General features: G+C 55.3%; 9 protein-coding genes across 9 annotated transcripts; 3 read left to right on the forward strand and 6 right to left on the reverse strand.

Moving 5' to 3' along the window:
* Nucleotides 1-398: 398 nt before the first annotated feature.
* MAM_02646 (uncharacterized protein) lies at nucleotides 399-2017 on the reverse strand (the record flags this gene model as incomplete). The annotated part of the gene is made up of 2 exons (XM_040821445.1): nucleotides 399-645; nucleotides 684-2017. 2 exons carry the CDS (start codon nucleotides 2015-2017, stop codon nucleotides 399-401), a joined length of 1581 nt encoding a protein of 526 aa, XP_040680859.1.
* Nucleotides 2018-3272: 1255 nt separating this feature from the next.
* MAM_02647 (uncharacterized protein) lies at nucleotides 3273-4048 on the reverse strand (the record flags this gene model as incomplete). The annotated part of the gene is made up of 2 exons (XM_040821446.1): nucleotides 3273-3632; nucleotides 3689-4048. 2 exons carry the CDS (start codon nucleotides 4046-4048, stop codon nucleotides 3273-3275), a joined length of 720 nt encoding a protein of 239 aa, XP_040680860.1.
* Nucleotides 4049-7560: 3512 nt separating this feature from the next.
* Nucleotides 7561-11274, reverse strand: MAM_02648 (SH3 domain-containing protein; the record flags this gene model as incomplete). Its single annotated transcript, XM_040821447.1, has 3 exons — nucleotides 7561-9311; nucleotides 9370-9441; nucleotides 9501-11274. The coding sequence occupies 3 exons, from the start codon at nucleotides 11272-11274 to the stop codon at nucleotides 7561-7563; spliced, it is 3597 nt and encodes a 1198-aa protein (XP_040680861.1).
* A 1154-nt stretch (nucleotides 11275-12428) lies between these two features.
* Nucleotides 12429-13349, forward strand: MAM_02649 (DUF408 domain protein; the record flags this gene model as incomplete). The annotated part of the gene is made up of 1 exon (XM_040821448.1): nucleotides 12429-13349. The coding sequence occupies one exon, from the start codon at nucleotides 12429-12431 to the stop codon at nucleotides 13347-13349; it is 921 nt and encodes a 306-aa protein (XP_040680862.1).
* Nucleotides 13350-13834: 485 nt separating this feature from the next.
* Nucleotides 13835-14470, reverse strand: MAM_02650 (40S ribosomal protein S17; the record flags this gene model as incomplete). Its single annotated transcript, XM_040821449.1, has 3 exons — nucleotides 13835-13930; nucleotides 13995-14192; nucleotides 14324-14470. 3 exons carry the CDS (start codon nucleotides 14468-14470, stop codon nucleotides 13835-13837), a joined length of 441 nt encoding a protein of 146 aa, XP_040680863.1.
* Nucleotides 14471-14980: 510 nt separating this feature from the next.
* On the reverse strand, nucleotides 14981-16288 carry MAM_02651 (uncharacterized protein; the record flags this gene model as incomplete). Its single annotated transcript, XM_040821450.1, has 1 exon — nucleotides 14981-16288. One exon carries the CDS (start codon nucleotides 16286-16288, stop codon nucleotides 14981-14983), a length of 1308 nt encoding a protein of 435 aa, XP_040680864.1.
* A 505-nt stretch (nucleotides 16289-16793) lies between these two features.
* Nucleotides 16794-17958, forward strand: MAM_02652 (queuine tRNA-ribosyltransferase; the record flags this gene model as incomplete). Its single annotated transcript, XM_040821451.1, has 3 exons — nucleotides 16794-16987; nucleotides 17043-17256; nucleotides 17329-17958. 3 exons carry the CDS (start codon nucleotides 16794-16796, stop codon nucleotides 17956-17958), a joined length of 1038 nt encoding a protein of 345 aa, XP_040680865.1.
* Nucleotides 17959-18820: 862 nt separating this feature from the next.
* Nucleotides 18821-21987, forward strand: MAM_02653 (histone deacetylase HosB; the record flags this gene model as incomplete). The annotated part of the gene is made up of 2 exons (XM_040821452.1): nucleotides 18821-20932; nucleotides 20992-21987. The coding sequence occupies 2 exons, from the start codon at nucleotides 18821-18823 to the stop codon at nucleotides 21985-21987; spliced, it is 3108 nt and encodes a 1035-aa protein (XP_040680866.1).
* Nucleotides 21988-22456: 469 nt separating this feature from the next.
* MAM_02654 (histidinol-phosphatase) lies at nucleotides 22457-23577 on the reverse strand (the record flags this gene model as incomplete). Its single annotated transcript, XM_040821453.1, has 3 exons — nucleotides 22457-22684; nucleotides 22761-23300; nucleotides 23416-23577. The coding sequence occupies 3 exons, from the start codon at nucleotides 23575-23577 to the stop codon at nucleotides 22457-22459; spliced, it is 930 nt and encodes a 309-aa protein (XP_040680867.1).
* Between the last annotated feature and the right edge of the window lie 3091 nt (nucleotides 23578-26668).

Below are 26668 nucleotides of genomic sequence, written 5' to 3' on the forward strand. Positions count from 1 at the left end.
CATCACGAGCCTTGGGGACCCCGGAGAGGTAATGTCGCGTCTTTGCATGAATGATGAATTATTGACTAGACGGCGCAGCACAAGATGGACCGCAGAACGGTTGGTTTGGTGAAGAAGTACAGCGACGGACTAGACCAGACGCGGTGATGGGAAATAGTTTACCCTTGTCTACGGCAGTATGATGAGTATATGCGTGCTATTGCGTACATGTCGGCAATGCCGAACATTTCATGACTATTCGTGCTACATTTCTTGCAAGAAAAGTGTTTTCAAGACACCTCAACGCCACATTACACATTGCTCGTGCCTTCATACTGCATTTCGTGCAATGCATCTCGGACAATACATGCGGTAAATAAGCATTACAATGACTGAGACTGCTTTTTTCGGCAGTGCGTTCAATATACAGCAATCTGCTTTCCCAGACGGAAAGCTTTGCTGGACTTCTGTCTCCGACGACTAAACAGTCCGCGGCTGGGGGATGGGTGAATATCCTCTGCATCGGTGCCGAGGTGGGGCTCTCCGGGCCGCAGCGGGGCCGAGCCGGAGGTGGCCTTCTTGGATTGCCAGCATTGACGGATACAATAATCAACCAGGGTGATGAGACCTGTAGAGACAATAGCACTAGGGAAATTTAGCTGGGGTCTGCAGAACCATCAGCGCAGGAAGGGCGAGGGACGTACTCAGCTACATCCGTCACGGCATCAATGGTGGATTGATCGCTAATCCACATGTAGCAAGGCGGAATCCATCCACCGGCTCGCTCCTCGTCGTCGATCTGACTAGGGCTTCGGATTTCCTGAGCAATGTGGGCTACCGGTTCCTCCTGGTCATCGCGGACGAGGTGGAAGGAAAAGGTGTTGAGCATCTTGTCAACAGCGCGCTTCCAAGTATACTTATGACCCCACCACTCGAAGTCATAGCGGCCAGAGCTGCGGCGAGAAACCTCGACACGGGCATAGTTGTTGAATTCAAGCTTGATCGAATCGGTAGGAACTAGGAATTCCGATGGAGGCTTCACAGCCAGATGGCTAGACGAATTGTCTAAAATATCGGAGCCGTCGCCAATTGACGCAGATGACCGGGCAGCCATGGTGCCCGCAGTGGAGGGACGCCGCGAACCCGAGGAAGTCTTGAGGGAAAAGGAAGACAAGTTGGAAGCATTTGATCGGCGGAAAGGGGCCTTGACGGATCGAAGGGCCGAGGAAACAGAGTGGTGAATGGTACCACGTGAAATACCAGTTGATTTGGTAAAAGCACGCTTGGAACTACACACTTCCCTGCCAGAGTCGCGGCTATGGCGACGGAAAGAAAATTCTCGATTGACCAAATCATACATGCGGAGATGGAAGAGCTGCATAGTGACAGGCCGGCCATGAGAACCTAGGACAGAGCCTTGGCAGACGCCGATAAGTGAACCAGGCGCAACTACCGTCTCCACGCGAAGATTCATGTTTCCATCCGAGGTAGTGTCGTCATGTCGAATGGAAAGGCGGTTCATGGAGGGGAATAAATAGCCAAAAGTGCGATGGTCCGACGGCTTGAGCGTGGGATCAGTAGGTCCTGCACGGTAAAGAGGGAGGACGGACGGAATGGCGGCATCGTCTGGCCCTTGCAGACGAATGGGCTCGGGTTCGTAAGCGAATGATTCATCGCCATGGCCTTCCTCGGAGTCACGACCTAGATTGTTTTCAGAGAATCGTGGGTCATATGTATTGACAGATGGCGTAGAATCTAAGGGTTCGGGGGGGAAGTAAGTGATGCTCGGTAGGGCCGACTCAGGCTCTTCCAGTTGTCGTGTGCTCTCCTCTTGTCTGCTGTGGCAACGCGAAGAGTAAGGTTCGTCATCACTTTCATGCCCCTGCCTTTGGTTCGAGCTGGAAGCGGTGGATTTCCGAGGATAGGCCAAAGCCGCACGGTCTGTGGATGAAAGAACATGTGAGGTTGAGAGCACACTGCTTGGTGTGGAAGAAGCCGACGAGCTGTATGAGAGTCGTGAAGATGATGAATCGGGCATGCTTCTAATTTCTTTTGGGGCGCCGAGATGCCTAGGTGTCGTGGTGTAGTCGTCATAAAACTTGAAGTAGCATGTGGTTGGAGGTTGCAATGTCGAGGAGCGAAACTGACGGCGGGTGGGTCGAAAAGTTATACATACAAAGGACCAAAACGTGTTCCCTCAGTGGTACGGAGCATGCAGGTGAGGGATAGGAATCAGGGTTGACGGGAAGAATAAACAATCCGGGTTGAATGGGGTGTTAACAAACCGAGGCAACAGTGAATGGGGCGTCCTTGCCATCTATGGAGTAACTTACTCCGTATGGGGTGGGTGAATGTATGCAGAATGAATGGGACTGCCGGGGAAGGAGCGGCTCGAGATATACGTTTTGCAAAACCGGGAAGTCGCGAACGTGCCCGAGATGAACACCTCCTTCTCAGTATGCTCACATGGACATGAAGGCAAGGCCCATACTCCGTGGTACCTACCGTACTCTGTTCATGTCTGGTTCAACGAGAACCTTGCACAGACCAAATCAACCTCAGGACCCGAAAGAAACACCACCAAGCACCACCAGGCACCCACGGGGACAACCACCGCTGCGCTGTGCTCGTCGGCCTTTCGTCGTCGTCGCAGTGATGATGAGCCGACCGGGGGTGTGGCGTGAGGAATCCGGCGCACTCTCCAGAACATTGGCGTGGCGGTAATCGTGCCCGCCCCACTTTATGTGGTTCGGCTAGCAAAAGCCCTCACCACCAAAGGTGGTGCTCGACAGCAAGGCGGGCCGGACACCAAGGCGGGCCAATTTTCAACCTAATAACGCTATTAACCTCTTCGCCTATAATGTACACCCTTCTCGTCCCAAATTTCTAGTAGATCTAGTACAGAATCCAGACGCCATTTACGTGCCTTTTTAGCTGCTTCAAAAAACGTCCTCTTGGCGTGGTTGTGGCGCCTTTTGTCGGCATGCTCTTTATGCTTGCTGTTCGCCTGATGAACTCGAGAAAGGTCTTTGCAAAGGCGTGATTGGAAGGAGAAACGGCGAATGGTTGACGCGACAGGTATGCATTTGTTGGCGGTGACGGGAGGGGAGCCATATGAAGAGGTGCATTATCTGTTGACTGTTTTTCTAGACCGGGAAATAAAAATAGGACATGTATAGAAAACCAGATATTACAGCCCTTTTTAAAAAAAAAATCAAAAAAATCAAAGGTCGTCACTCATTCATTGGAAGCTTCAACGAAAAAAAAAACCCCGGATGTAATTACGCAGCTCATTAAAGATCCACCTGATCAATCGCCGGCCACCATTGAGACCAGGCCCCCTGCTCGTCGAGGTTATTGCTGACTTCCGCGAAAAGCTGGTTCAACAAGGTATTAGTGTCGAGCTCGTGCTCGTGCTCGTGCTCGTGCTCGTGCCCTTGAACCGGCCAAGTCGCCTGCGCCGAGGGCCGCTCCGCGCCCCGAATCTCCCGAGTATGCGCGTCGGATCTATCCACGACACGGAACTCGTGGACAGACTGGTGTAGAGTATCAAAGTCTGCTCGTGTGCGCCCCTGGTATCGTGTCCGGTCCTCGGTTGCTCGCTCGTAGAGCACGGATGCATGGTGTATCGTTTTGATCTTGCGCGTGCCGCCCTCTCAATGTTAGCGCAACGGTGGCCACGGTCGTGTCATGCTTGCGGGCGGCTTACCCATCCGTCGGCGATTTTCCAGACAAGTCGAAACTTTTCCAGGTAGTCGAGACACATTTTGAGACAGTCGCTTGCTCGCGGGCTGCGGCCCAGGTTCATTCGGGGGTATTTCGCCACGTAGAGGTTGAGGTAGCCGGCTGAGAATGCGCAGAACCCGGCAAAGGGCGTCATGAGATGCACGCCACACTCGGAGGCCTCGTGTAGAATGGCGGCGATGTGCTCTGCCGCGCCGAAGAGGAGTCGGGAGCTGTCGTCCCACCAGCCCTCGGGGGCGGGCGCCCCCAGCATGGGCTGGTCGACTGGACCCCGTGGCTCCGACTCCGGGGTCGGCAGGAAGGGGAAGTACTCGCGGTGAAGCATGAGGGTGCTGACAAGGCGTAAGCAGGGGCGGCGGCGGCAAGTTGGGAGCCCCGTCGACCGCTACCGCTGTGGGAAGGGGATTCTTACCTCACGTAGTACAGGTGATCTGGCTCTGGGCATCTCCAAGCGCCGCTCAGAAATGTCGCCTGCCCTCGCAAGGATGTTGGACTGCCCCCTCAATGGGGACCCTGCACCGAGTCTCCTCTCGGTCCTGCTGCTACCTCTCAGCTGCGTGGTGTGTTGGCGCAGAGTCCAGGTGGGTGGCCGTGAAGGGGTCAACTGGGTCAGTCTCGGAAGCTGATCGCCGGTCCACCTTGTCCAAGGTCGTCGTCGACCCCATCAGTTTCCGGGTCTTCCCAGCGGATTACCGTACAGAGCTTCTGCTGCTCTGAGAACGCCGCACCTAATTCGGGAAACAGTAAGCCCAGGTGTTCCTCCGAAGGGGGCTGAGCACGAGGGCTCTTTGTCCAAGCCTAGGGAGGAGCGGGTTTCGCTCTTCGGTGGGAGAAGGCGACTGTCCGTCTAGCGAGCCTCGGGCTGGGCCGAGCGTGTCATTCGCGACGTATTACGTGGACGCCTCACCACGCTCGCAACTAAGCCTCCTGCGCGCGGAAGATCGACTGGTGCGATTGTTGTCGAGGTACTTTTCTGTCTCCAAACTCGCCTCCGCAAAGCAACATGCCAGAGAAGCGTACGGAGCATCACCCCATCATCGGCTGTTAGCATCCTCCACAACCCGAACACACACGTGTAATTTTAAAGAGGTTGGAATGAAGAGCCAGAGTTTCTCAACAAATGCCAATTACAACGCCTTTGAATGAATCATGCGCATTGCTGGGACAGGCAGAACCTAGCAGCGTGCTTGCCGGCGCCGGACAGTTCGCAGAGGATTATTCAGTCAGTGTGCTTTGCATTGATGAAGAGTTGTCGCTTGTTCTTCTGAACTGTCAGCTTCCTCCAGCCTCTACTTGGATCTGCCGCGCGCAAAACTAGGGATCCCTTGAATATTTAGCTCGTGGTACCAGATGGTACTAGACAGCAACCTCCTGATTGTCTTTGATCACCTTGTTTGCCTAGCAGCCTGTGTGTCTGCACGGAGCAAGCGAGAGTGATGTACGGAGTAACTACAATCTTGGACTCACAAAAGCCAAAGGCCCGTTTGCGTCATGTTATTGCAGCAAATGTTTTGGCATGTGTAACTACTACCACCCTGTTTTCCCCTCTCTTGCCTCTCTTCATTTAGGCACTGTCTGTTGGTTTCAGCTGACATGACAAAAGCAATCAGAATGTTCCAGCAGCCAGAAGCTCTATTCCTGGCCGCCAGAGAACAACCCCAACAGTCGGTCAGGCATGATTCCAAACCTCCGCACACACCAGCTAGTGGTCTGGTGGCTTTGGCTTCGGAATATTATTAGTGGTACCGACACCAGAACGGCAAACATCACATCTGGATGCACAGTCGGGTCGTGCCTCATTGGGCGCAGCGACTGACCTACAGCAGTTCTTTTGGCAGCTTGTCAACCGAGTTTCCCCAGTGACGGCGAATGACTCGATCGAGTGGCGGTTCAATAGTTACTCTGGCTTTTGAAATACGCAACCATATACGAAGTACATTCGCGACACATGCATGTTGCGGTTGGCTGTTTGGCTTTGATTCCTCCCTTTTGGCATCTTCTGTCACCATCAATCCTCTTTTGACTTGTGACTTTTTTACGAGCCGCAAATGACTCCAACATAGCCAAGGTCCTCGTAAATCGCTGATAACCCACCCGGCCAGTCACAACAGGTCAATGAAATGCATCCTCCAGCGAGCAGTGCGCTGCATGTGTCATCTACTCGGTCCGCGTTCCACTGCAGCTGGTGTGTTTTTTTCCATCGAGGGGACTTGACAGTTGTTGCGTTACTTGATCATGACATTTATTGTAGCATCGACAGTTTAGCTGGTGGATCGACTAGTACGGATCTTCACGTCTATCGTCCGATGTCGGTATACTTCTGATGAACCACGTGGCTCTCAATGCTTCGCTGGCTGACACAAGATAGGTAAAGACACCGCTTGACTGGCTGCCTTTCAATTTGCTTTCCAGCATTACGTGAAAGATACCGCCTTCTGGGCGTTACTCAATTGATGATTCGAACAAAAGGACACCCTTCTGGCTACAAGCTCTCAGCATCCAACTTGCTCAGGTACCAAGGCAGGTAAGCTCTCGCTGTCGCTTTTGACGCCTGGTGATAGGTTTGAATTGTCGAGTTACACGTATGTACGGAGCAACGACGTCGTCTAATAAGGCCCATCGCTTCGCTCAGGACCTGAGTCTCTATCTCTCCTCCAAAGCCATGCCATGTTTGGTGCCTTACAGCCCAACACGTCGCTACTCTTGGGCAATGCAATTGGTGTCGGTCGTGTCGGACGCTGATTCGCTTCCCCCAAGGCCCTTTGGTACTCGCCTCGTGGTCGCTTCGTCCTTCCAAGTCGCGCCGGCGCGGCTCATCCTATTGGATCGCGGCGAGGCGATTTGGTACCAGATCAATGGCTGATTCTCATGCCCAGGGATCCTGGTGTCTGTTTAATATTGGTGCCTCACGTTGTGCGTGAAGTGTCAATACGCCGCCGCCCTCCCCCGCAGACAACCAGTACCGAGCATGTCGGTGGACTGAACAAGGCCGATGAGGTTGGGATTTACGACCAATATTTTTGCCACCGACCACTCGTCCCTACTGGTTCTGGACTACAAAGAGGTAGCATCCATCGGAGAAGCGGCAAGGCCAGCAGTGACCGAGAGTCCTCACGCCCTCGTCACTAATAAAGCACTGCCCGCCTCGCCCAGGGCACTTGAGGTCTCGTCAAATCTCCCGTATTCGTCTTCGTCTGTCACTCGCCAGTCACCACGTCCCATGCCTCGAAACATGCCCTCGCTTTCTGTCAAGCACACAATCGAGCCAATACCACGGCAAAACCCCCCGTAGCACCCGCATGCGTCGTCCTCATCACGGGACCCTCTTGCCTCACGGTGACGGTGTGTCGTGTACTGCATGCGAGGAGGACCAACATGAAACGGTAACCCGCCACCACTGTGGGATGACTTCTTCAACGCCAATTCCAGGAAATCTTGTCCCATCGTCCTGGGTGCGTCATGCACCACTTCGCGTCGGCGTTGGTGCCCAAATGGAACATGTCCAATGGAAATCTACGGCTTCACGATTAGCCAATCGCGCGATGATCAGAGGACAAGCCCTCATGCTTGGACGTCGCAAAGGCACGGCAGGGCTGAATGCAGAATTATGTAGCCTACAGGAGGGTCTAAGAACTATGCTATGCGAGAGAAGAAAGAAAAGTGAGCGTTCGATACGGCTACTCAGTCAGTTCAGTTTACCATTGAACAATACACCCTCGGTTTCGTATGCCAACCTCCCTTTCACGGAGTCCTCCCCCCCTGATTTGGCCAGCTTTCCGTCCAGACACTTACCTGGACTTCGGGCAGCCATCCTGGGCGGCTGCTCCTCCAGCTCCACTAGGGCTTTATGTTCCAGCCGATCCAGGTACGAGGCACCACCCTCCAAATCTTGACCTCGCCGCTCCTCAAGTCATCCAGCTTATAACTCTCCATCTTGACCTTCTTGTTCTCCCGTCCCTGCTCCCACGCACGAACCTTCTTCTTGGTCCCGTCCCATTCAGCAACCACCGCGACGTGATCCGGCTTGCCCACTTCCGTCGAGTACTTGGCGTGCATGGGTCCATGTTTGCCCTGGAACTTGGCGTTGCGGAACGAAATGACATCTCCCGCCCGAATGACATCCTGCTGCTGCGTGGATGCGTTGGCCATGTTGGCGTAGACCAGGGCACCGTACGAGCGCGTGCCAACAGGCGAGAGGGCGCCACTCAGGGGTCGCAGCAACTCCATGACGAAGCCCTGTGGCGTGCCGTCACTGACAACCGTGTCCTTCTTGGACGTGGCGGCCTCCGATATCTGCCTTCCATAACGTTCGTAAAACTCTTCCATCTGGTCCTGACGAAGGGACCGCGGGGGCGGCTCGTGTCTCTGCTCCAGTTCCACGTCCGACGGGTCATATGGGTCGTATCGGACGGTAATCACCGTCTGCGAATAGTCTTGGAAGAGAACAAACACGTCGCGCGTGATTACCGTCTTGGAGCCCTGGTTGGTGGTGGTCGTCTCTTCGCTTTCGAAGTGGATGTCTCTTCGTCCTTGGAAGACGGGTGGAACTTGATTGGCCTGCTTCCACCATCCGCTTTGCACTGCAAGGTCGACGTCGTTGGCGATGAAGTCGGATTCAACCGAAGGCCGATGCATGTCCATGGACCTCCTGTTGCTGATGCTTGTCCTCGGGACATCCATCGACTGCTTGTTGCCTGGCCGAGGCGGCGGCACTGAAGGCGGCGGTCGGCGGTCCGTGGGCGAGGATGGTCCAGGTGAATATGCATTCTTTTCATCAATCTTTGGTGTGCTCTGGCCATAACTAGACCCCATTGGAGGCGGCGCTGGCGCCGGCGAAGAATAACTGTAAGGACTGTAGTCTCCTGTGTCGTGCTCGTGGGCTGCAGTGGGAGCAGGCTCCCTTGGGGGCGGAGGTGGAGCCACGTGAGGAATATCTACCGACCGTCGCTTATGATCCGAGGCTTGTTGGCTGGGAACGGGAGGTGGAACGGCTCGAGGAGCTGAGGCAGATGGAACAGGAGGAATATTAGAAGCATTAGAACGAGTGTCTCGTGTCGGCGACGTCAGGGTGTTATCCTCCGCGCTTGAGTCACGGGCGTGAGACTTCAGAGCATCCTTGTGAGGGACGCTAGAGGCAATATCAGTATCGTAGTCGCCCTCATACTCCGTGACCTCTTCATCCTCCTCCTCTCCCGCCTGTGATGGGCGACTCGGTGTGGGAGCAGGAATATCCGCCGTCGATGGTCGACTCGAACCTCCAGGAGGTGGTGGCGGCGGCGGCGGCGGCCGGCTCGAAGCTGGCGGGGGAGCCGGTGCGGATCCGGGTATTGGAGGTGGTGGTCGGCTGCTTCGCTTGCTGGCGACAGTGGTAGGAGATGACCCCAAAGCCTCGTCTGGGCGAGGAGACTGCGGAGGCGATCTCGAGGGAAGAGCAGCAGGTGCTGGTGGCATTGGCGGCAAACGTCTGCTTTGAGTGCCGGCCTGCTCCAAGTCCTTTTCTCTCGTTCCTGCAGAAAGCTCGTCATCTGATTCCGATCCTTCTGTGGGGGATTTGACATCAGCTTGGGGTGGCGGAGGTGGTCCTCGAGCTGGGACACATTAGCAATGAGGATCAACTAGGAGACATGTGAAAGTAGCAGCACCTACCCTCAGCAGGCACCGGGGGAGGCGCCGGTCGACCACCAGGAATAGGAGGAGGAGCGCTTGTATCTCGACGAACTGCTGCGCAATCGTTAGCTCCTCTTCGGCATAAAACAGACGGCAAGTCCGCTACATACAAGACACCTCGGAAATGGGCGCCGGGGTTACTGCCTCATCTTCTTCCTCATCGTCGGAATCTGCTTTTTGTTCCCGAGAAGGGACTGGAGGAGGCACCATCCTCGATTGAGCTGGTGTGACGTCGCCACCATCAGCATCCTCCTCTTTTTCCGCCGGTTGGCTTCGGTTGGAGGCTCGAGCGCTGCCTATGCCGGGCAAGGCCATGGGAGTCGGGACCGGCGGTGCCGCACGGGTGACGGGCTCCTGAGCATCTTCATCGGCTCCTAACGCTTCCGCAGGTTTGACTGCCTTCTTCTTAGGCGGAGCTTTCGTCATTCCTGGCATTGGGGCACCAAACATGCCATGGAAGCCCATGCCGCCACTCATCTTTGCCATTCTAGCCCGTAATTCCTCTTTCCGTCTTACCTCGGGGTCGATTTCTTCTTCCTCCTGTTCTTCCTCATCGCCTTCCTCTCCCCCATAATTTGCTTCCTCTGGCTCGCGAGAGAGGTCGGCGGTAGCAGCAGTAGATGTCGTCGGAGCGCGCGGGGCATGACGGGACATGTCTTCACCGTCTTCACGCTCAGTAGTATCGTCATGACCCTCCGTGGTGTCACCAGCGCCAGACATATCGGCCTCATTGCCATCATGAGACTCATTGGGCGTAGGGCCTTTGGAAGATCTGCGTCTTGTTGGAGGCGCGATGGCATGAGGATCATCTGTAGAAGTTCTGGGTTGAGTTCCCCCAGTTTCAACTCGTTCGAGCGATGTTGAGTGACGGCTTTCTTCGGCTTCTTCTACATCTGCCCCACCTTGAGGGGCGGCTTCGGGTTTCTTCTTGACTGGTTTCTTTGCTTTCTCTCTCTTAGCAGCCGCATCGGCATGACGTTGGGCCTGTTCCATCTGCTGCTTCTGAAGCAAAGCAATACGCTCCTTTAAGCTGGTAGGCTTAGGCTGGTCATCCCCCGCACCACCCTCTTGAGGCTGTTCCCCTGCAGCCAACCCAGCTAGCTCTGCCTGGTCCTGAGCTTCGGCCTGCCTTTCCTTGATTTCAGGATCCTCTTCGCGACGGTAGATGCTTGTGGTCGGCTTCTCCCGCGGAGTCGGCACGTATGCGTTACGACTAGGGGGCGGCGCGACGAATGGCTTCTTCACAAATCCAGACGAGCCGCCACTTGCGCTCAAGCCGCCGGGCTTGAATGGAGCGACAGGCGGTGCCGCTGCTTGATTGAACGCGGCTATGCGATCTTTGAACGAGTTGCTCGAGGGCTTTTCGGAAACCGGAGGCGGACCGGGTTTGGGTTTTGGAACTGGAGCTCCGGCTTGTTTGGAGCCCGCTGGTGGTGCCGTGACAGCCTCGTGAGACTTGGCCAGGCCCGGCTCCGAACGCATGGCTGTCACCGGCACCGGGACGATCGGGACGGGGCGCTCGGCCTCGACAGGCTCAGCTTCATGTTCTGGTTCTTCTTCTTTTTCGGGCTCGGGCTCTAGCTCATGAACTGGAGCAGGCGGTGGTGGTGCCGGAGCAACAACATCCTCCGACATGTGAGCTTCGGGTTCCTTCTTGGGACGTGATCTCGTCGGCCGAGGAGGAGCAGTTGGTTCCAACTTCTCAACAAAGTTGCGGGGGAAAATGCCCTCCTTTCTCACGCCATGGTCGACATATTCGCCCCCATACCAATCGTCATCTTCCTCTTCGTTGACGGTGATGATCTGGCCAACATCGAAGTTGAGGTCATCCTCATGAGGCGAGCTATACTCGTAGAGAGCCTTGACCAGAAACGGCACAGTCATGGCGGCGTAGGATATATCCCGCGACACAGACGGCCCTGTGACACGTCTACCGCGGCTAGATGAGACCGTTGGTCAATATGTAGTGATTTCTCGTTGCAGTTGTGGGGCGGCGATGCGATGAATGATGCGGAGAGTTGGAGAAGGCTTTCGTCAGCTTGGAAGAAGCGGGGGGGTTGGCTGGGAAGTGCTAAGCCCAGGCACAGACAAAGAGGGCAGCGTCGTCCAACTCCCTCGGGGCAACGAGTCGAGCGCGCGGAGCTCCCGGTGACGGCAGTGCAGGATGGGTGAAGGGACGGCGGCTCGGGAACAAGAGCAGCAAGATGACGCTGGGCCTGGGAGGAAGCGCAGGCGGAGCAGACGGCGGAGGCTGATGAGGCGTTGCGCAGCGTCTTTGAGAGTCGTCGGAGCCTTGACGCGACGCTGGTGGTTTATGGGTGTCGACGTCAGCGCCAACGCCCTGCTCTCTCTTGCTTTTGCTCAACAACGGACCAAGAGACCAGCAAGGGACGGTCGAGAAAGCCGCAGATGGTTCAAGCAGTTTGGTCCGCATCAAATGATGGTGGAGTGGGGGAGTCAGCCAGCGAGCCACAGCAAGTTCACTGGTCGACCGGCTCCCACCGTTCACAATCTTTGGCTTGGCCCTCTCGTTTGCGGTACCGGAGCCAACGCGGAGCTGGCTGCGATCCAACTTGTACATGGAGTCGTCGTCTCAAACTTGTCAGACGCTGGGCGAGGCGGCCTGGGGCAGGCGTTTGATTCGGCCAAGCAACCGCTAAGCACTGCGAGAGGTGGGAAGGCACATGAGGCACTGAGTGTTTGACCATCTCGACTGCTTCCGCACGTGGCGAATTACGTGCGCGCCACTGTCAACTCCAGAGTCTTGGTTGACCAGGGCTGCAGAGGCAGGCACGAAACCTGAACCCGACTGAGACGTCAATGTCGGCCGTTGGAGCCTGCACAAGATGATGCAGCGTCTGGCTACCTGACTAGGTGCAAGAATTGTGCCCTTCATGGCCTTGGGCCAAGTAGTTATGCTGTCGCCTCCTCGTCATGTCCATGTCAGGCCCGGGCAGGCAAAGAGTCGAGTGGGGTTCTGCAAGCACCACTCGAAAACTTCATCCACACCTCTTTTCGTAGAACCGCTTCCATCATCCATGATCCGTCTGCCCTCCGGCGGCAGGAATAGTCCAGTGCTACAAGACCTACGAACACTACGGCCGACGGCGGACGGAGCACCTTCCTGCGAGTGCAAGATGGACCACATCGAACAAAAGCAGAGACAGCTGAAAGGTATCCTCAAGAACTCAACTTCAGAGGCCGGCACAGCCGCACGCTCCGAGAGCGAAGCCAGAGAGATTGCCATTGCCCACGCCAGGCTCCTTCAGCATCGCAAAGAACTCGAGGCCGAGATACTGGACAGCTTAGTGCTTCTTTCCGAGTATCCGCTAGTCAGGACGACGCCGTACTCGGCGGCGAATCCCGCAGAGAGCGACGTGTCCGGGTTCAAGACGCACGTTCGTCTTTTCCAACCGTCCGACTATGACGACCTGATAGAGGAGCGCAATGTCAACGAACAGTGTGGCTATGCTCTGTGCGGAAGACCACGACGAAAGGTCGGTCCCGGCGGGGAATGGAAGCTCACGGGCGGTGGCGATATCGTGAAGCGCAGAGACCTCGAGAAGTGGTGTTGTCCGACGTGCGCGAAGAGGGCACTCTTCGTCAAAGTCCAGCTGAATGAGACGGCTGCTTGGGAGAGGGCAGGCATCCCAGATATACAGATCGACCTACTGAACGAGGACGAGTCTGCAGAAACGGACGCGGATAGAACTGCCCGCCGGCTGGGGAGGCTGAAGCTTGAGGAGCAAAGACAGGCCGCCAGGGACGCAAAAACTCTTGCTTTAGAGAGGGGGGAGCGTGGCATCGGTGAGAGCGCCGACAAAATTAAAGTTGAGCTCACGGAGAAGGAGACCAGAGCTCCCAAAACGGCGAATCCTTCGACGCAAAGTGCCGATGACCACTTGAGAATTGAGGGCCACAGATTCGACCTGCCGAGTAGGCCGCGGGCGCAGAATTGAGATGCGTCGCCTTCGGCTTTGAAATTTACTCATGTACACTACACTACGAGTCGGCAAAATGGGTGCCTGCATGGCCGGCGTTGATCAAGGTTTGGTATTTGGTTGTGCCATGGTTCGGTCAATGAATCGACTTTGACACGTCCCTTCCGATATCGACGAGTGGCTCTGTCGCACTCCGAGCAGGTAAGTTGCAAAACGCACCAATCCAGTTCAACGTCAAGCCGGCATGAGCCCAGTCCCAATGATGCTAGCTCGCCGGAACGTCACATTTCACGCGCAAACATGATGAGACCAAAGTCTTGGCGATCAAGCATCCCACTCCAGACGTCCATGTCCAGAGGTTCAGCGACACCTTGTGGGGATTGAAGATCTTTCTTTTGAGATCTATGCATTCACTACCGTCCTCGGACGCCAAGACGCAAAAAACCAAGCCAAATGCCCAGAAACCCAACTGCCCACAATCATTAGAAGCTTTTCTAGCCCGTCTAGTCGCGGCGAGGACGGTCGCCGAATCGTCGAGGACCGCGCTCGTTGGGATTGTTCTGAGTGACCTGGGTGACGTTGACGGGGATCGAGTCAAACTGGCAAGAACTCGTCAGCACTAGAACCCAGAAATGTAGTAGACATGGACAAGGGAAAACCTACGCCAAGGTGCTTGAGGAGGTCCTTGGTCTCGGAGTCGATCTCAAGCTGGCCGGACTCGTTCTGGGTGTAGTCGAGAGCAGAGACCTCGGGGACGTACTGATCCTTTCGCTCACGCTCCTCCTCCTGGAGCTTGAAGGAGATACCACGGACAGGGCCACGCTGGATACGCTTCATCAAGTGGGTGGTGTAGCCGGCAATCTGGCCATTCCCCAGTTAGCACACCTTCTTTTACGGCTCTCTCCAATGCAAGTCACAACTGTTTTTTTTTTTCTTTTCCACGTCCCCAATGATTCTTTTCGACCTGCAAAGGATATTTAGTTCGTGCTCACCTTGTTGCGGAGGCGCTTGGAAGCAATGACAGCGATCTCATCGCAGATGCGCTTGTTTGTCTCAAAGTCGAGGGTGAGCTTTGGGTAGTACCGCTCAATGATGACCTTGGCGGACTTCTTCACGGTCTTGGTACGGACGCGACCCATTTTGTCGGTATTGAACTGGCTGCTAAGTTCGTCGGGCGGGCGAGGATGGTAGGAGAGTCGGCGGCTTCTCGAGATCTCCAAACACCAGTACAGAAATTTGGTGGTCCGGACTAGTTGGTGGGGCACACAGACGATTAGGGCTCGAGAGAAGGATGTGCGTGATATCGCACGTGACTGACATGGCGGGTTTCGATTATGTAAGAAGGCGTTGTGCTAACGCTCCCGCCGTACTGTGAACGCATCCGAGTGCGAAGTCAATTGTGTACCTCGATTTGCAGACTCAAAAATGATTCGGGAATTTTGTTTTTATTTTGGTAACTTTGTAGTTTACACAGGTCCTTTTGTACATGAAAGACCAGTCGCTTGGTCTCAATATACAGCCCAAAATCACAATCGCTGCGCCAACATTACGACCGTACACTTCTTCGCCCTGTCTGCTCAAGAATCATGAGCCTTGGGTGACTCATGGAGCATCTCATCTGCAATCCTTTCGATCCGTCGTTATGTGCTCTAATTTCCCCGTTGTGCAATTGCCGTTCCTGCCTTGATTTCGTCATCATGATAAATTTGTGATTGGCCTTTGCTTTCTTTGACAATGAGTTGGGCCTCGGGATGGGTTTCGCGAAGTTGCAATACCACTTTTCCGCTGGGATCTACAGTAGCAGTTATGGGCTCGATATAGGCCTTGGCGCCGCCATATGTGGTAGTGTCAAGGTGAGCAATGCCGTTGAGCATCTTCTTGACTTGTGATCTATATCGGCCGAAGCGGATGTTGAATTCGTTGTCTCCCACGGGAACGTCCGCGACGAAGCCACCAACACCTAGTTTGGCGGGTTTGTGGCCGGCCCTTGGATACACCACTCTTGTCAAGGTAGGTGTGCGCCGTGCTTGAGGGCCGTAGACTGGGTGGTTCTCCATGTAGGAGTTGGTTCGCAGGTAGCTAATACCAGCCGAGGGGTGACTGGGCGGCGGGCCTGAGATGCCGTAAAGGCTCTCCGGCTCCATGCTCCGTATGCCCTCGTAGACTCCGATTGGTACAGACAGCGGCGCCAGATCCAGAAATTCGGAGACCAAGCCGTACAATGTTGTGCGGTCATTGCGCAAAGTTCGCAAATACTCTGAAAAGTGTGCCTCTGTAATGTGGTGAGGCTCAACCTTGGGGGGTGCGGGCCTACCCTTCTCAATGGCAAGATTGTTCTGGCTCGTGGTGATGTCTTCGGCAAGTTTGCGCTTCAATAGAGCTCTAAACTGGGCACGTTTCGGGTGCACTGTCTTCCTCAAGTATCGAACGAATTCGCCTTCGCCCATCCTGGCTAACCATGGGCCGTGAAATTTCCACCGCTTGTCGTCGCTCCATCCAGATCGAGATTGGGTGGAATCAAATTCGTCTTCGAAGACAGACTTGGGCCACATGGAAGCCGAAGGTGGCTTTGTTCCATCCAGCATCTTTCCTCGCGGAAGCGACATGGGAACATGCAGCTCCCGGAACTTCTCCAACGACAGTGAGTGGTCCGCAGCTGACGCGAAATCCGTCACATTCTCGACAGAATCGACTTTTTTAATCCGGATGAAGGGGGTCGACGTGGTCATTGTAGACTTCAACGGGAACGGTCTCTTGTAGCCCCAGTCGCCCTTCTCTCGTGATGAAAGGGGAGTCGTAATCGACTGATGCTGAGGGTATTGTCTCGTCATTGTCGCTGACTTGTGATCGCCGATGTGCAGGTTGGTAGACGGAGGCTCAGGCAGGGGCTTTGGTACCGAGAACATTCGTGAAGTTCTCAACAAAGCCCCTCCGGGCGAAACAGCACGCGCCCCCATGGTGTATGTTGTAGTTTAAGAGTAGGCCCAATTCCTCGATGTTGATGTGCGTAGATGCGCAGCAAAGAGCTCTTGTCGGGTCAAGGCACTCGGTAGGAAAATTCGCTGCGCAGGCGCGAGGGCTGGTCCAGCTCCTAGCCGGTGATGAGCCGGCCCAGCAGCGTCGCTCCACCTGAAGTCCTGCTGAAAATGACGCCCGAAGATATCTGCCTGGCTAACCTAGACCTTCGAATGTCGGACTCGAATATCTGTGACAGAGGCAAACAACTCGTCAGGGCGAAGTTCTGTTTGCAGAACAATGAGAGCCGTCGCAAAGATGGCCTCTAGTGTTTCCTCATCCCCTGCACTGTCGTTTGAGCTAGTGGCTCGTTGCACGGTGCGTACTTCACTTTGAAAGATCTTTGTGAGACATCATGCTCATGATAAAAAAAAATATAAAAAAATCCAGACAACGCGAGCTCGAGCTTCCAACTTGACACTGCCTCATGGCCCTGTTCAGCTCCCCATGTTCATGCCCGTAGCCACACAAGCTTCGCTGAAGGGAATAACGTCTCAGCAACTGGAAGAAACTGGCTGCAGGCTTTGTCTCAACAATACGTACCACCTGGGACTCAAGCCAGGTCAAGAGGTCCTTGACGCGATTGGCGGCGCACACAAATTTCAAAGCTGGAATCATAATCTGCTGACTGACAGTGGAGGGTATGTGCAATGACATTTCCCTGTCTTGTTGAAGGGATTGCTTACGCCCTCGCAGTTTTCAGATGGTCAGTCTGCTAAAGTTGGCAAAAGTCACCGAGGAAGGCGTCCGTTTCCTGAGCCCACACGATGGATCTCCTATGCTCCTTACCCCGGAACACTCCATCTCCCTGCAAAACAGTATTGGCAGCGACATCATCATGCAGCTCGACGACGTATTGGTCACGACTTCACCAGACAAGGTTCGTATGCGTGAAGCGATGGAGCGCAGTGTTCGTTGGTTGGACAGATGCATGGCAGCACACAAAAAACCCGACAGCCAAAATCTATTCTGTATTATACAGGGCGGTTTGGACTTGGAGATGCGAAGGGAATGTTGCGAGCAGATGTTGGCCCGAAACACACCCGGTATCGCGATCGGTGGACTGAGTGGCGGGGAGGCAAAGGCGGATTACTGCCGCGTTGTCGAAACGTGCACAGCTCTCTTACCAGACCTGAAGCCTAGATACGTCATGGGAATCGGATACCCCGAGGATCTGGTTGTCAGCGTGGCTCTGGGGGCAGACATGTTTGACTGTGTGTGGCCGACTCGAACAGCCCGATTTGGCAACGCCATCACGAAGCACGGCGTCTTGAACATTCGAAACGCCATGTATGCAAACGACTTTGGGCCGATAGAGACTGGCTGTGGATGCATGTGCTGCAGACGAGGAGAGGGAGGCATGGGCATCACCAGAGCATACGTCCATCACAACACGTCCAAAGAGACGGTTTCGGCACATTTGCTGACGATCCACAATGTCTGGTATCAACTCAATCTGATGAGGCAGATACGGCAGTCGATAGTCGAAGACGGGTTTCCGGCATTTGTTCGACAGTTCTTTGCAGACCGGTACGGTGTCAAGACGAACTATCCCAACTGGGCCGTGGAAGCATTGAAGCGAGTAGGCGTAGATCTGACGGTGGAAGGGTAGATGGAGATGGACTCTAGTAGAATATACGGTGAAGAAATTCCGGGTTCGAAGCCGAGCTGATGGCTCTGCAAAGAAATTGTGCAGAGTGACAGTTGAATGATGCATCACCAAGCGAAACAGGCAACTTGCATCCGCACGTTGAAGCCGAGAGTCAATTGGCTGGGCGTGTCTGGGTATTAAGTGGCAGTAGTGGCAGTAGCACCTGGCGAGTGACCCCCTACGTCACCTACACGTGACCCCGCTTCACTGCCGCGCGCAGCCCGCTTCTTGGATGCCAGACGCGGTCCCGGCACGCCACGAGCGTTGGCCTGGCGCTTGACGGGGATCCGGAGTCGCAATTCGCCCCGACCCATCAAGTTGGTAAAAACAACAAACAACGGCTGCCTCCCTCCTGCGACACCAAATTGCTGCCCATCCGTCTCTCGTGAGCATCCCCGGCCCCGTGCAGTGACCAGTGATTGCATTGCGGATAGATTAGCTACATCGACATATTTGCTGGCTTTGCAAACCGCCACGCGCTCTCTCTCATGCATCGTCGATTCAGGTCAGAATGTCGTACTCTATTCATGGGTCGCCGTCTCCACGACAGGGGCCAACGTTATCTGCATCGGACAGACCAAATGACGACAACAACTCTGCCTTGGCCCAGTCGCTGAGCCGACTCTCTTTGAAAGACGAACCTCAAACCTTGAAGCCTCTTCCAAGCCCAAGAAATGCCGCGCCAACGTCTGCGAACCCACCATCTCGGAGATGCTCGTCGGCTTCACCTCGTCCTCGGACGCCCTCTCGCAGTCCTTCTGTTGGGCCGGGCTCTAGAAGTGCTTCCCATGCCGGGACGCCGCCACTGCTTCGAAAGGCCTCCATGAACTCTCTACGCTCTGCGAATGGTGTCCCACCTGCAAGGCCTTTGGCTAGGCGATCGAGTTCATCCCAGACAACCCCAACATCTCCAGCAAACCGGATGCCCTCGGAGGAGAAGCCCCCCACGACAGCGGAAAGTATCGCTAGCGATTACTTTGCGGCTGAACTTTCTGTACATCATGGCCCCATCGCTACTTTGCCTACAGACACCGTCGTCGTTCTTAATGATGCTGTATACGGACATCGCTTTTCGCGCCCCCGAACTTCCCGGAATGCTTTAAGCACCATTGTTGAACGCCCCGAACGTATCAAGGCTGCTATCCTAGGCATATCCGCAGCATATGTACGGCTGGGGGGTCGACATTGTCAGGGTCACTTGCCTATCCATCCCAAGAAGAGTCTCTCCGATGTTGAGAGCATTCCGTTTCGCATTCACAAGACCTCTAGACAACTGTCACTGCTGTCTCCAGCGGTCACCAATGTGCACGGCACCAAGTGGATGGAGGAGTTGAAACTCATGTGTGGTTCGGCTGAATCAATATTGGCCATGGGAGGTAAGGAGCTGCAACGGCCCGACATTTTCAGAGGACCAGAACACCCCGTACCACAGAAGCTCCATGAAGGCGACTTGTACCTGTGCGAGGAGTCTCTCAATGCTATGCAAGGTGCTTTGGGCGCAGTGTGCGAGGCCGTGGATATAGTGTTTGACTCTGGTCCTCGCAAAGCGTTCGTCGGCGTAAGACCCCCTGGCCACCATTGTTCGGCTTCTCATCCTTCTGGCTTCTGCTGGGTGAACAATGTCCACGTGGGCATCATGCACGCTGCACTTCAACATGGTCTCACTCACGCAGCCATAATCGATTTTGATCTTCATCATGGCGACGGCTCTCAAGCCATTGCCTGGCAACACAACGCCCGCGCCAACGCTGCGAACAAGAGCCACGCCTCCTGGAAAAGAACGTCGATAGGCTACTTCAGCATACATGACATCAACTCTTATCCTTGTGAGATGGGGGACCAAGAGAAGGTCAAGAATGCGAGTCTATGCATCGATAATGCCCATGGCCAGACCATCTGGAATGTCCACCTGCAACCCTGGAAGACGGAGCAAGAGTTCTGGACTCTGTACGAGAGTACATATGTTATTCTGTTGGAAAAGACACGAAAGTTCTTGAAAAACGAGGCAGCCAGGCTTCGTGCCTCAAACCAAGTCCCCAAAGCAGCCGTGTTTTTCTCCGCGGGCTTTGATGCCAGCGAGTGGGAGAGCGCCGGAATGCAACGCCACCAGGTGAACGTCCCGACTGCGTTCTATGCCAGGCTTTCTCAAGATGTTGCGAAGCTGGCGGACGAAGTGGGCCTGGCTGTAGACGGCCGAGTGATTAGCGTTCTCGAAGGCGGATATAGCGATCGCGCCTTGTGTTCAGGAATATTGAGCCACTTGAGCGGCCTGGTCGGTGGTAACCACGGGCAAAATCCAACGAGGATGGAGCAAGGACCAAGCGGTCTCGCCGACGAGATGGGACGGAGGATCGGAGCAATCAACTTGAACGCGGACCCGGCAACGAAACCTCTGGCGTCCGTATACGATGCAGCATGGTGGGCGAAGAATGAACTGGACCTTCTCGAAGAACCAGAGGAGCCTCTGGCAGCACCCAAGAAACCACGCAACTCTACTCCTCCGACCTACTCATCGCCAACCCACGCTTCTGCTGCTAGAGTTGCTGACCCCGCCAAGCTCAAGAGTAGCCTCTCCATTTCGTCCGTCAGCTATCCGAAAGTCCCCGAGAGGCCAGCGTCACCCCCACCTCCCGAAGTGCCCTGGCACGTAGCTGCCAAGGAACTGTGTATGGCCCTGATACCGTCAGACCGTCAGACAGGCAGTTGCACAGCCGAAGATTTGAATGCTGAAGCATCACGAGCCCGGCGAGATCGCCAGTCCCTGTTGCTCGGAAACCCACCCCCCACGCCATCCGGGTCCGATAAATCATCTGCGAGGATGTCGTTGCGCGAACGTAAATCGAGACCGATCGGACCCATTGGTGAGGAAGTTGGTGAGGTGCCGCCAAAGACAAGAAGAAGACCTACAAGCACGCCAATGACCTCTCCAGTAAAGGTTTGTTGTGCAGCACAGGACTCTTGCATTCGCGATGTGAATACTGACATCGAGTGCAGGTTGGGAGAAGTACTCCTCAGCCAGCTGGAGCCCAGTCGGCCAGAAGATCTAGCCGTCGCCTGAGCGTGACGCCTACAAGTTTGTCCCCTCCCAGGGAAGAGCCACCTCCAGTCCCTCCTGTCCCAGCCACAGCGCCAGTTCCTAGCCGAACGACTGGCCGGCCAAACTCCAGGGCGGGCAGGACGCAGAGCAACAACAGGGTTCTGGTGAGGAAGACGCAAGCATTGCCATCCCGAACAGACCCTGCACCAGGAGAAGGGCGGAATGCGACAAGGGCAAGCACTCCCACCAGAGGAGCGGGACAACCAGCCCTCGGGGCGGACACGCCGACGCCGGCGACGGGACTGCCGCTCAAGTCGGCCGGTGACGACGCCAGGAGCGATGTTGACAGCTTGGCCAGCGGCGTCAAGAAGATACGGATCAACTTGATCACAAAGGCACAAAGAGATGAGAAGCAAAAGGCCAACTTGGAACCAGGCACGGGACAGGATGGCCAACTTGGGCAGGACTCGAGTATTGTGAAGTCTGGAGCACCACCCACACCCGATGACAAGTCTCGTATACCAAAACAGCCCCCAACCCAACTTGCATTGACTCGTGGCGCCCCTGAGGCGCCATCAACACCGTCGCTAGGCGGCGGAGGAGTTTCCACTCCGGTTGAAGGAATCTCCGCGTCCAGTACATCATCGCCAACGCCGACGCCATCTGCTCCTACAGAAAGTTCTCCCGACGTACTTCATGTCACCGTCCAACCAGCTAGCGACGCCGGCGATATCTTCATACCGTATCAGCCGGAAGGCCCTGAGCCCGTCGCCATGGGGCAACACGAGGACCTGACGTGGCTTCCAGTCACCACACCTCTGCCCAGCGCAGTGAAAACGAAAAGCAGCCTGTTCCACTACACCTCGGAGATCCCGTTTGCGCCGCGGCCAGACACACAGCCACAAGGAGGGCCGAAATCTGTGGACGCGCCACGCACAGGGCTTGACGAGTGACGACAGTCAAAGACGACATACCTACAGCTCGCTCGGCCGGGGACCTTGCCAAAGGCCCCGGAGATTAAAATTCTGCCCCAGGAATGAGAAATGCAGTCACCAAGGCGTGGCTTGGTTGTTTGTCGTTTCTTTTGTTTTGATTTTGAAGGCGAATGGAAACTACGTGGGATATGGTCCGGCCATGACGGTAGCATACACTTGGGTCATTTTCGCGCTCGGAGTTTTGTCTAGTCAGGCCTGTTTTTGATTACTCTGCTCCAGGTATCTGGGTTTGACTAGTGTGATACCCCCTTTTGGGTGCGCCTCTGCCAGGAGTAAATGGCAAGATAGCACCGGCGTTGGATCTGGGATTTAGTGCAGTGCACGACCATGGAAACTTTTGGCTCTGTCCCCCCCTTGCCCAGTGTATCGTGGCACATGTCTCTCTGTGTGTGTGTGTGTGCGTGAGTGTGTGCGTGCGCGCGCGTGTTCACGACTTGAAGTGTTGCCTAAACACCTCCACGGGGACAGCCTTGTCGGAGAGCGTCGCCTTTGCCTCGCCGGCAACGCCGGGATGTGGTTGGCGCTCCAGGGTCCAGAGCCGCGCGACGCCCAAGCTCTCCAGGTACGACAGACCGCGGCTGTAGTTTGTGCCGACCTGGGCGATGCCGTGGCTGTCGTCGGACATTGTGAAGGCGCCTCCCATGCCGATCCACTCCTGCACAGGGACGCGGGTCAGAATCCATCCTGGTTTCCGGAGCACGGCGGGCCTCGGCCTCGGCCTCGGGACTCACCTCTGCGACGGGCCTGCAAGGGTACGGCTCCGGCAGGCCCTTCCTCAGGGCGGCCGTGTTGAGCTCCAGCCAGCCGCCCTGGTGCTTGACGAGCCTCAGGTTGCGCAGCACGCGGTCCCACACGCCCTTCCACCGGCGGATGTCGCGCTGGGGATGGGCGCTCTTCAGACGGACCAGGTCAAAGTGGCCTACGACGCGGGGCGCCAGGGCGAGGAGCATGTCGTGCTGCAGGTCGTAGTAGTCCTGGTACAGGCGCTCCTCGGAGCCGCCGGCGGCCGCGACCGCCGCCGCGTACGAGGCGTCGTCGTAGTCTATGGGGATGCCGTGCACGTGGTGCACCGAGCCGACGAAGTAGTCGACGCAGGGCGGGCGGGCGAGGCCCCGGACGAGAGGCGCGAACGCGGGCCGGATGAACTCGGCCTCGAAGCCGATGAGGATGTGGATTTGGGGGGCGTACTTGTGCTGCAGGCGCCGCGCCTCGACGAGGTACGCTTCGTGCCGCGGGACAAGCGCCGCGAGGGATGCCTGCGGATCGTCTCTCTGGGGGGCCGGGCGGCGGCGGCGCGGAGCGTGAGCGTTGTTAGGATCCGGACGTCTTTGTTCTGCACGCGCCGCCGCCGCCGGCTGACATGCCTCGGGGTCGATTCTCTCTCACCTCGTCGGGATACAGGTCCCGCTCCTCGTACCGCGGCATGTGCTCTGTGAGGCCCATGGTCCTGAACCCCAGCGAGATGGCCTGTCGGACAATGTCCTCGAGCTGGTCGGCTGCGTGGCCGGGGCAGAACTGCCCCGAGTGGGAGTGCATGGTGAAGGCCATTGTTGCTGCTCGTGAAGCCGAAAAGTTGTGTCGGTCGAGGCGGCGGATCCACGTGGATGGATGCCGCGCCGGTGGCTTTTGGGCTTTTGGCTGCGACGTGTGTGTGTACGGAGTAGTTCTTAGGGCTTGCTTGGACTTGGGGGGTTGGGACGCGATTCTTCTTTCTGCTTCCCCGCCACCTCGTTTTGTTGGCATCGCCATTCGTGGTCACTTGCTTGTCGCGGGATTGACTTTTGAATTTCTGTGCGTTGCTGCCGCTTTTGCTCGAAGCTTGGCGTTTTCCTTGTTGTCGGGAGGTTGGTTCGCGACCAGAAGAGGAAGGAGCGGACGAGGGTGCGGTGGTGATTTCTTGACCTTGAGCCGCGCCGCACAATTGACGGCATCGAGTGAACGACATGAATCTTTCCAGGTGGTGTGCGCTACTCCGTGTCCTCGACTTGCACACAACTACGATTACCTTTTCGTTGCGTGTTATTGAATTAGCCGCATACGCCGTGTGTGGAAAGCATTTGTTAGTTACATCCCGGCGAGTTCACCATCTGATTTGCTTCGGCTGGGCTGGATGTCAGCTCCAGCGAGCGAGCTAGCTAGCTACCCTTGTCGAATTGCGAGATTTAGTCTGGCCCTTTTCTTGGAGCTGTTCTCTGCGTGTGTAAGAGGTACAAGCTGTCAAAGTCACTGCGACTCGAGGTTACATGCGCCGGCATCTCGAGGAGCCATGGTTCAGGCCGCCACCACCACGCATCCCCGAGCGGTTTCCCATAACCCCTTCTCCCACGACCGACCAATTAACATGGATCCGTGTCAGAGTTGCGCGAGTACTACGCCATCTAAATATGGATGTGGTGTACCCGTAGATCTGCGGCCATCGATTCATAACACCGTGCGACAATGGTACGGGGCTCGCTCACAGACCCGGGAATTCGGCCGGCGTCAGTGGCTTCAGTAGATGGTTGGGAGGTCGAATATGTAATCGTGCCCGCCCCACTTTATGTGGTTCGGCTAGCAAAAGCCCTCACCACCAAAGGTGGTGCTCGACAGCAAGGCGGGCCGGACACCAAGGCGGGCCAATTTTCAACCTAATAACGCTATTAACCTCTTCGCCTATAATGTACACCCTTCTCGTCCCAAATTTCTAGTAGATCTAGTACAGAATCCAGACGCCATTTACGTGCCTTTTTAGCTGCTTCAAAAAACGTCCTCTTGGCGTGGTTGTGGCGCCTTTTGTCGGCTGCCTCAACAACCCGACGAGCAGTATCAAGGCGGTCATTCTCGTTTTGCTTGACCATCTCACGCGCGTTATCCACAGAAAGAACGCCACCAGTTTGTAGGGCGTGATATTTATGAGCTCTACGTCGCTGTGATAGTAATTGAGCTGCTTTTGTACGCCCAAGGTCTCTCTTCGTCTGTATAAGCTCAGTAGCTGCAATAAGAGAGCCGCGGATAAAACGACTGATATTGCGTGCAAACTCAGGCTCAAGGGATGTATCGTCTTCTAATACCTCCCCTAGCTTGTTGGCAACCTTATTTATCTGCCTGAGTGTTGTGGGCGTCTCAAAGTCGGAAGAGTTGTTGTGATATAACGGCGGCGGCGATGGTGTTGATGTGTAAATTGCAGCTCGTTGTTCAAGGGCCTCAATTACAGGCTGTGGATTGTAGGGTGAAATTCCAGTTTTTCGAAAGGCTGTGAGAATAGTAGTAGTCTTGAAAGCTTGTTTTCGTACAGCTTGAATGCAAGCAAGGAATTCAATCTTTGTAATATTCAACACGCCGTCTCGAACAATGATATCCAACGCCTTTGCATGATAATGCTTTAGTGGCTGAAATATCACAACATCAAGAGGTTGAAGGATGTGTGTAAGGTGCGAGGGCAACGCAAAGGGAATTATATCGTGCTGTTCGCAGTATTCAACGAATTCAATTGTATGGTGTGATCCGTGGCCATCTAGGATTAAAAGGCGATATCTGCCTATTGGCGTTGCAAATTCCTGAAAATGCTGTATCCAAGCAACTGCAATTTCGTCATTCGTAAAGCCGGTTGGTGAGACTGTTATTTTGGTATTAGCTTCAAGCTCCTTTATCCGATACCAGGACTCCATGTGTTTTTGCCCTGTAAGGATAAGAAAGGCAGGAATAACTTTGCCGCCAGCAGAAATGCATTCTATTGCTGTTGCAGTCTCCCTGTTTTCTGGCATTGAAAATAGATGCGCTCTTCTTCGCTTTGTAACAACTAAATGGTCCTTTCCCATTCCAATACGAAAGCCAGTCTCATCCATATTCCAGATATCTTCAGGAGGGACTCCGTACTGCTGAATAGCCTCTTTAAGCTTGTTGTAATAAGAAAGAGCTCTTGTCACATCTTCTGAAGCTTTTCGACTTGAATCAATCTTTTTTTGAAGACCTTTATGATAGTGATGCCGCTGGATAAAGCGTGTAGTCCATCGCGTTCCAACTTGCCTAGGCGGGGCAGTTGACGATGCCCCTCGGATCAGATCTCCGTACAGAGTGTCATGGTCAGAACTCATCCGAGCTAGGGGAATGCCAGATTACCATGTAGGCACGCCATGCCGCGTCCTAAATCATCTGCGAGTGCTGTACTCCGTCCGCTGGCAGCCACATGAGCGTTTCCAAATTTGGATAGACGCGGCCCAGACTTGTGACGGTGCTCGCAATGGGATGGTGTCAAAGCTGCGTTTGTAGACCGTCAAGCACGCAACGCCCGAGAATGCAGGCTTCGCCGGCATTTGCGTGGATATGCCGACGCCGAACGAACAACGCGACCAGACGACGAGGCACCTTGTACCGAGCTCTTCCTGGTGGCTTGCAAGACGACCGACGAGCTGTCACCCGGGAGCCTGAGACTTGATCTCGGGCAGACGGAAACAAGGCTTTCCGTGACAACTCAGGCCGTGTCGGAGACGCACATGCAGCGGCTTTCCAGTTGAATTATTACAAGCGGCTCGGAATACTTGCTTCATCGGGATCGCTTCGCTTAGTGCCGCCACCTGTCACATGTGTGATTCAGCCCAGCTCGCCGAATCCCGCAGAGGCGTATGTGGTACGTAGTCAAGTCGCACGCGGCGTCCCCATC

Source organism: Metarhizium album (genome assembly GCF_000804445.1).
Source record: "Metarhizium album ARSEF 1941 chromosome Unknown scaffold_4, whole genome shotgun sequence".
NCBI lineage: Eukaryota > Fungi > Ascomycota > Sordariomycetes > Hypocreales > Clavicipitaceae > Metarhizium > Metarhizium album.